This window comes from Hyla sarda, unplaced genomic scaffold, assembly GCF_029499605.1.
Source record: "Hyla sarda isolate aHylSar1 unplaced genomic scaffold, aHylSar1.hap1 scaffold_2533, whole genome shotgun sequence".
Lineage (NCBI taxonomy): Eukaryota > Metazoa > Chordata > Amphibia > Anura > Hylidae > Hyla > Hyla sarda.
In genome coordinates, this window is record NW_026609222.1 from 8271 (window position 1) to 18053 (window position 9783).

The following is a 9783-nucleotide window of genomic DNA, read 5'->3' on the forward strand; positions in this document are numbered from 1 at the left end:
AGACTCCATAGTGTGACCGCTCTTACAGTATAGACTCCATATTGTGACCTCTCTTACAGTATAGACTCCATAGTGTGACCTCTCTTACAGTATAGACTCTATAGTGTGACCGCTCTTACAGTATAGACTCCATAGTGTGACCTCTCTTACAGTATAGACTCCATAGTGTGACCTCTCTTACAGTATAGACTCCATAGTGTGACCTCTCTTACAGTATAGACTCCATAGTGTGACCTCTCTTACAGTATAGACTCCATAGTGTGACCTCTCTTACAGTATAGACTCCATAGTGTGACCTCTCCTACAGTATAGACTCCATAGTGTGACCTCTCCTACAGTATAGACTCCATAGTGTGACCTCTCTTACAGTATAGACTCCATAGTGTGACCTCTCTTACAGTATAGACTCCATAGTGTGACCTCTCTTACAGTATAGACTCCATAGTGTGACCTCTCCTACAGTATAGACTCCATAGTGTGACCTCTCTTACAGTATAGACTCCATAGTGTGACCGCTCTTACAGTATAGACTCCATAGTGTGACCTCTCTTACAGTATAGACTCCATAGTGTGACCTCTCCTACAGTATAGACTCCATAGTGTGACCTCTCTTACAGTATAGACTCCATAGTGTGACCTCTCTTACAGTATATACTCCATAGTGTGACCTCTCTTACAGTATAGACTCCATAGTGTGACCGCTCTTACAGTATATACTCCATAGTGTGACCTCTCTTACAGTATAGACTCCATAGTGTGACCTCTCTTACAGTATAGACTCCATAGTGTGACCTCTCTTACAGTATAGACTCCATAGTGTGACCGCTCTTACAGTATAGACTCCATAGTGTGACTGCTCTTACAGTATAGACTCCATAGTGTGAACGCTCTTACAGTATAGACTCCATATTGTGACCTCTCTTACAGTATACACTCCATAGTGTGACCTCTCTTACAGTATAGACTCCATAGTGTGACCTCTCTTACAGTATAGACTCCATCGTGTGACCTCTCTTACAGTATATACTCCATAGTGTGACCTCTCTTACAGTATAGACTCCATAGTGTGACCTCTCTTACAGTATAGACTCCATAGTGTGACCTCTCTTACAGTATAGACTCCATAGTGTGACCTCTCTTACAGTATAGACTCCATAGTGTGACCTCTCTTACAGTATAGACTCCATAGTGTGACCTCTCTTACAGTATAGACTCCATAGTGTGACCCCTCTTACAGTATAGACTCCATAGTGTGATCTCTCTTACAGTATAGACTCCATAGTGTGATCTCTCTTACAATATAGACTCCATAGTGTGACCTCTCTTACAGTATAGACTCCATAGTGTGACCGCTCTTACAGTATAGACTCCATAGTGTGACCTCTCTTACAGTATAGACTCCATAGTGTGACCTCTCTTACAGTATAGACTCCATAGTGTGACCGCTCTTACAGTATAGACTCCATAGTGTGACCCCTCTTACAGTATAGACTCCATAGTGTGACCTCTCTTACAGTATAGACTCCATAGTGTGATCTCTCTTACAGTATAGACTCCATAGTGTGACCTCTCTTACAGTATAGACTCCATAGTGTGACCGCTCTTACAGTATAGACTCCATAGTGTGACCGCTCTTACAGTATAGACTCCATAGTGTGACCGCTCTTACAGTATAGACTCCATATTGTGACCTCTCTTACAGTATAGACTTCATAGTGTGACCTCTCTTACAGTATAGACTCCATAGTGTGATCTCTCTTACAGTATAGACTCCATAGTGTGATCTCTCTTACAGTATAGACTCCATAGTGTGACCTCTCTTACAGTATAGACTCTATAGTGTGACCTCTCTTACAGTATAGACTCCATAGTGTGACCGCTCTTACAGTATAGACTCCATAGTGTGACTGCTCTTACAGTATAGACACCATAGTGTGAACGCTCTTACAGTATAGACTCCATAGTGTGACCGCTCTTACAGTATAGACTCCATAGTGTGACCTCTCTTACAGTATAGACTCCATAGTGTGACCTCTCTTACAGTATAGACTCCATAGTGTGACCTCTCTTACAGTATAGACTCCATAGTGTGACCTCTCTTACAGTATAGACTCCATAGTGTGACCTCTCTTACAGTATAGACTCCATAGTGTGACCTCTCTTACAGTATAGACTCCATAGTGTGACCTCTCTTACAGTATAGACTCCATAGTGTGACCTCTCTTACAGTATAGACTCCATAGTGTGACCTCTCTTACAGTATAGACTCCATAGTGTGACCTCTCTTACAGTATAGACTCCATAGTGCGACCTCTCTTACAGTATAGACTCCATAGTGTGACCTCTCTTACAGTATAGACTCCATAGTGTAACTGCTCTTAGAGTATAGACTCCATAGTGTGACCTCTCTTACAGTATAGACTCCATAGTGTGACCTCTCTTACAGTATAGACTCCATAGTGTGACCTCTCTTACAGTATAGACTCCATAGTGTGACCGCTCTTACAGTATAGACTCCATAGTGTGACCTCTCTTACAGTATTGACTCCATAGTGTGACCGCTCTTACAGTATAGACTCCATAGTGTGACCTCTCTTACAGTATAGACTCCATAGTGTGACCTCTCTTACAGTATAGACTCCATAGTGTGACCTCTCTTACAGTATAGACTCCATAGTTTGATCTCTCTTACAGTATAGACTCCATAGTGTGACCGCTCTTACAGTATAGACTCCATAGTGTGACCTCTCTTACATTATAGACTCCATAGTGTGACCTCTCTTACAGTATAGACTCCATAGTGTGATCTCTCTTACAGTATACACTCCATAGTGTGACCTCTCTTACAGTATAGACTCCATAATGTGACCCCTCTTACAGTATAGACTCCATAGTGTGACCTCTCTTACAGTATAGACTCCATAGTGTGACCTCTCTTACAGTATATACTCCATAGTGTGACCTCTCTTACAGTATAGACTCCATAATGTGACCCCTCTTACAGTATAGACTCCATAGTGTGACCTCTCTTACAGTATAGACTCCATAGTGTGACCTCTCTTACAGTATGGACTCCATAGTGTGACCTCTCTTACAGTATAGACTCCATAGTGTGACCTCTCTTACAGTATAGACTCCATAGTGTGACCTCTCTTACAGTATAGACTCCATAGTGTGACCTCTCTTACAGTATGGACTCCATAGTGTGACCTCTCTTACAGTATAGACTCCATAGTGTGACCTCTCTTACAGTATAGACTCCATAGTGTGACCTCTCTTACAGTATAGACTCCATAGTGTGACCTCTCTTACAGTATAGACTCCATAGTGTGACCGCTCTTACAGTATAGACTCCATAGTGTGACCTCTCTTACAGTATAGACTCCATAGTGTAACTGCTCTTAGAGTATAGACTCCATAGTCTGACCGCTTTTACAGTATAGACTCCATAGTGTGACCTCTCTTACAGTATAGACTCCATAGTGTGACCTCTCTTACAGTATAGACTCCATAGTGTGACCTCTCTTACAGTATAGACTCCATAGTGTGACCGCTCTTACAGTATAGACTCCATAGTGTGACCTCTCTTACAGTATGGACTCCATAGTGTGACCTCTCTTACAGTATAGACTCCATAGTGTAACCTCTCTTACAGTATAGACTCCATAGTGTGACCGCTCTTACAGTATACACTCCATAGTGTGACCTCTCTTACAGTATAGACTCCATAGTGTGACCTCTCTTACAGTATAGACTCCATAGTGTGATCTCTCTTACAGTATATACTCCATAGTGTGACTGCTCTTACAGTATAGACTCCATAGTGTGACCTCTCTTACAGTATAGACTCCATAGTGTGACCTCTCTTACAGTATAGACTCCATAGTGTGATCTCTCTTACAGTATAGACTCCATAGTGTGATCTCTCTTACAGTATATACTCCATAGTGTGACTGCTCTTACAGTATAGACTCCATAGTGTAACCTCTCTTACAGTATAGACTCCATAGTGTGACCTCTCTTACAGTATAGACTCCATAGTGTGACCTCTCTTAGTATGAGGTAATGTCTTCTTCTCTAGTAGTATAAGGTGATGTATGATGTAATGTCTTCTCTAGTAGTATAAGGTGATGTATGATGTAATGACTTCTTTTCTAGTAGTATAAGGTGATGTATGATGTAATGTCTTCTTCTCTAGTAGTATAAGGTGATGTATGATGTAATGTCTTCTTCTCTAGTAGTATAAGGTGATGTATGATGTAATGTCTTCTTCTCTAGTAGTATAAGGTGATGTATGAGGTAATGTCTTCTTCTCTAGTAGTATAAGGTGTTGTACGAGGTAATGTCATCTTCTCTAGTAGTATAAGGTGATGTATGATGTAATGTCTTCTCCTCTAGTAGTATAAGGTGATGTATGAAGTAATGACTTCTTCTCTAGTAGTATAAGGTGATGTATGAGGTAATGACTTCTTTTCTAGTAGTATAAGTTGATGTATGAGGTAATGTCTTCTTCTCTAGTAGTATAAGGTGATGTATGAGGTAATGTCTTCTTCTCTAGTGGTATAAGGTGATGTATGAAGTAATGTCTTCTTCTCTAGTAGTATAAGGTGATGTATGATGTAATGACTTCTTCTCTAGTAGTATAAGGTGATGTATGAGGTAATGACTTCTTCTCTAGTAGTATAAGGTGATGTATGATGTAATGTCTTCTTCTCTAGTAGTATAAGGTGATTTATGAGGTAATGTCTTCTTCTCTAGTAGTATAAGGTGATGTATGAGGTAATGTCTTCTTCTCTAGTAGTATAAGGTGATGTATGATGTAATGTCTTCTTCTCTAGTAGTATAAGGGGATGTACGAGGTAATGTCTTCTTCTCTAGTAGTATAAGGTGATGTATGAGGTAATGTCTTCTTCTCTAGTAGTATAAGGTGATTTATGAGGTAATGTCTTCTTCTCTAGTAGTATAAGGTGATGTATGAGGTAATGTCTTCTTCTCTAGTAGTATAAGGTGATGTATGATGTAATGTCTTCTTCTCTAGTAGTATAAGGTGATGTATGAGGTAATGTCTTCTTCTCTAGTAGTATAAGGTGATGTATGATGTAATGACTTCTTCTCTAGTAGTATAAGGTGATGTATGATGTAATGTCTTCTTCTCTAGTAGTATAAGGTGATGTATGAGGTAATGTCTTCTTCTCTAGTAGTATAAGGCGATGTATGAGGTAATGTCTTCTTCTCTAGTAGTATAAGGTGATTTATGAGGTAATGGCTTCTTCTCTAGTAGTATAAGGTGATGTATGAGGTAATGACTTCTTCTCTAGTAGTATAAGGTGATTTATGAGGTAATGGCTTCTTCTCTAGTAGTATAAGGTGATGTATGAGGTAATGTCTTCTTCTCTAGTAGTATAAGGTGATGTATGAGGTAATGTCTTCTCTAGTAGTATAAGGTGATGTATGATGTAATGTCTTTGTCTTCTTCTCTAGTAGTTTAAGGTGATGTATTAGGTAATATCTTCTTCTCTTGTAGTATAAGGTGATGTATGATGTAATGTCTTCTTCTCTAGTAGTATAAGGTGATGTATGAGGTAATGTCTTCTTCTCTAGTAGTATAAGGTGATGTATGATGTAATGTCTTCTTCTCTAGTAGTTTAAGGTGATGTATTAGGTAATATCTTCTTCTCTTGTAGTATAAGGTGATGTATGAGGTAATGTCTTCTTCTCTAGTAGTATAAGGTGATGTATGATGTAATGTCTTCTCTAGTAGTATAAGGGGATGTATGAGGTAATGTCTTCTTCTCTAGTAGTATAAGGTGATGTATGATGTAATGACTTCTTCTCTAGTAGTATAAGGTGATGTATGATGTAATGTCTTCTTCTCTAGTAGTATAAGGTGATGTATGAGGTAATGACTTCTTCTCTAGTAGTATAAGGTGATGTATGAGGTAATGTCTTCTTCTCTAGTAGTATAAGGTGTTGTACGAGGTAATGTCTTTTTTTCTAGTAGTATAAGGTGATGTATGATGTAATGTCTTCTTCTCTAGTAGTATAAGGTGATGTATGAGGTAATGTCTTCTCTAGTAGTATAAGTTGATGTATGATGTAATGTCTTCTTCTCTAGTAGTATAAGTAGATGTATGAGGTAATGTCTTCTTCTCTAGTAGTATAAGGTGATGAATGATGTAATGTCTTCTCTAGTAGTATAAGGTGACGTATGAGGTAATGTCTTCTTCTCTAGTAGTATAAGGTGATGTATGAGGTAATGTCTTCTTCTCTAGTAGTATAAGGTGATGTATGAGGTAATGTCTTCTCTAGTAGTATAAGGTGACGTATGAGGTAATGTCTTCTTCTCTAGTAGTATAAGGTGATGTAGGAGGTAATGACTTCTTCTCTAGTAGTATAAGGTGACGTATGAGGTAATGTCTTCTTCTCTAGTAGTATAAGGTGATGTATGATGTAATGACTTCTTCTCTAGTAGTATAAGGTGATGTATGATGTAATGTCTTCTTCTCTAGTAGTATAAGGTGATGTATGAGGTAATGACTTCTTCTCTAGTAGTATAAGGTGATGAATGATGTAATGTCTTCTCTAGTAGTATAAGGTGACGTATGAGGTAATGTCTTCTTCTCTAGTAGTATAAGGTGATGTATGAGGTAATGTCTTCTTCTCTAGTAGTATAAGGTGATGTATGAGGTAATGTCTTCTCTAGTAGTATAAGGTGATGTATGATGTAATGTCTTCTCTAGTAGTATAAGGTGATGTATGATGTAATGTCTTCTTCTCTAGTAGTATAAGGTGATGTATGAGGTAATGGCTTCTTCTCTAGTGGTATAAGGTGATGTTTGAGGTAATGTCTTGCTCTCTAGTACTGTAAGGTGATGTATGAGGTAATGTCTTCTTCTCTAGTAGTATAAGGTGATGTATGATGTAATGTCTTCTCTAGTAGTATAAGGTGATGTATGAGGTAATGTCTTCTTCTCTAGTAGTGTAAGGTGATGTATGAGGTAATGACTTCTTCTCTAGTAGTGTAAGGTGATGTATGAGGTAATGACTTCTTCTCTAGTAGTATAAGGTGATGTATGATGTAATGTCTTCTTCTCTAGTAGTATAAGGTGATGTAGGAGGTAATGACTTCTTCTCTAGTAGTATAAGGTGATGTATGAAGTAATTACTTCTTCTCTAGTAGTATAAGGTGATGTATGAGGTAATGTCTTCTTCTCTAGTAGTATAAGGTGATGTATGAGGTAATGTCTTCTCTAGTAGTATAAGGTGATGTATGATGTAATGTCTTCTCTAGTAGTATAAGGTGATGTATGATGTAATGTCTTCTTCTCTAGTAGTATAAGGTGATGTATGAGGTAATGTCTTCTTCTCTAGTAGTATAAGGTGATGTATGAGGTAATGTCTTCTCTAGTAGTAGAAGGTGATGTATGATGTAATGTCTTCTCTAGTAGTATAAGGTGATGTATCATGTAATGTCTTCTTCTCTAGTAGTATAAGGTGATGTATGAGGTAATGTCTTCTTCTCTAGTAGTATAAGGTGATGTATGAGGTAATGTCTTCTTCTCTAGTAGTATAAGGTGATGTATGAGGTAATGACTTCTTCTCTAGTAGTATAAGGTGATGTAGGAGGTAATGACTTCTTCTCTAGTAGTATAAGGTGTTGTACGAGGTAATGTCATCTTCTCTAGTGGTATAAGGTGATGTATGAAGTAATGTCTTCTTCTCTAGTTGTATAAGGTGATGTATGAGGTAATGTCTTCTCTAGTAGTATAAGGTGATGTATGATGTAATATCTTCTCCTCTAGTTGTATAAGGTGATGTATGAGGTAATGACTTCTTCTCTAGTAGTATAAGGTGTTGTACGAGGTAATGTCTTCTTCTCTAGTAGTATAAGGTGATGTATGAGGTAATGACTTCTTCTCTAGTAGTATAAGGTGATGTATGATGTAATGACTTCTTCTCTAGTAGTATACGATGATGTATGAGGTAATGTCTTCTTCTCTTGTAGTATAAGGTGATGTATCATGTAATGTCTTCTTTTCTAGTAGTACAAGTTGATGTATGAGGTAATGTCTTCTTCTCTAGTAGTATAAGGTGATGTATGATGTAATGTCTTCTCCTCTAGTAGTATAAGGTAATGTATGAGGTAATGACTTCTTCTCTAGTTGTATAAGGTGATGTATGATGTAATGTCTTGCTCTCTAGTAGTATAAGGTGATGTATGAGGTAATGTCTTCTTCTCTAGTAGTATAAGGTGATGTATGAGGTAATGTCTTCTCTAGTAGTATAAGGTGATGTATGATGTAATGTCTTGCCTGCAGATAGTCATGGTGAACGGCAGCCGTATTCCCTCCACGTTCCACCTCACAGGCTTGTCTGGTCTGGAGGACATCTACGGTTGGATCTCCGTTCCCTTCTGTCTCATGTTTTCGGTCTCCATCGCTGGGAACGGTCTCATCCTCTATGTGATATGTTGTGACTACAAGCTCCATCAGCCAATGTTCCTGTTCCTGTCCACGCTGGCCGTCACTGACATATTCTTCTCGATGTTCACAAGCCCCTCAGTGCTCGGTATCTTCTTGTTCCACCACTATAGCATTCAGTCTCTGATGTGTCTCCTACAGATGTTCTTTATTCACTCACTGTCTGTCACAGAGTCCTCGCTCTTGGTAGCCATGGCCTTTGATCGTATTGTGGCCATCTGTCACCCTCTAAGGTATGCAGCCATTCTTACCAACTCAATGGTGGCCAAGATCATCTTGGCTTGCGTCATCCGAGGGACATTAATTCACATACCCCCGGTCATCAGTCTCCTGTTCCTTCCATACTGTAAAGGGAACATCCTGTCCCACTCATACTGTTTGCACCAGGATGTGATGAAGTTGGCATGTGATGGCACCTACACCTTCAACATCATGTACGGCTTTGCCGTGATTCTCTGCACTGTCACTGTAGACATGATACTCATTGTCATCTCCTATGTCTTGATCATCAGATCCATCCTCCATGCCACCCCCAAGCTGCAGCAGCACAAGTTATTTAACACGTGTGTGTCACACCTCTGTGCCGTCACCATATTCTACATCCCCATGGTGGCCTTATCTATAGTGCCCAGATTTAGGATACAGGTGCCTCCACTTTTCATGAATTTCATGGCTAATGCCTACCTGTTTGTCCCACCAATGCTCAACCCAATCATTTATAGCATCAAGAGTCAACAGATACGCCAGAGCTTCGGCAAAACCTTCAGGTTAAAGGGGTACTCCACCCCCATACATCTTATCCCCTATTCAAAATATAGGGAATAAGATGTCTGATCGCAGGGGTCCTGCTGCTGGGGACCCCCATGATCTCGGCTGCGGCACCCCAGTCAATCGGTGCACGGAGCGAACTCCGTTCCCTGCCCGATGACTGGCAATGCGGGGTGGAGGCTCATGACGTCACGGCCACACCCCACTCGTGACTTCAAGGCCATGCCCCCTCAATGCAAGTCTATGGGAGGGGGCAAGTGCATTGAGGGGGCATCGCTGTGTTGTCACAAGTGGGGCATGGTTGTGACGTCACAAGCCTCCAGCATTCCGGCACTGCATCCGACGCTCTAAACGAATGCCCGGTGCAGCACAGAGATCGCGGGGGTCCCCAGCAGCAGGACCCCGCGATCAGACATCTCATCCCCTATCCTTTGGATAGGGGATAAGATGTCTAGGGGCGGAGTACCCCTTTAAGGACATTCACTTGGTGAAGGACACAGGTCCCGGTACGATTGAGAGTGTAATCCTGGAGACT

The 9783-nt window shown here is 40.1% G+C and overlaps 1 protein-coding gene across 1 annotated transcript; it reads left to right on the top strand.

Moving 5' to 3' along the window:
• Positions 1 to 8303: 8303 nt before the first annotated feature.
• On the top strand, positions 8304 to 9247 carry LOC130323726 (olfactory receptor 51G1-like; the record flags this gene model as incomplete). The annotated part of the gene is made up of 1 exon (XM_056553184.1): positions 8304 to 9247. A coding segment is annotated over exon 1 (944 nt), but the record flags the coding sequence as incomplete, so codon positions are not given.
• Between the last annotated feature and the right edge of the window lie 536 nt (positions 9248 to 9783).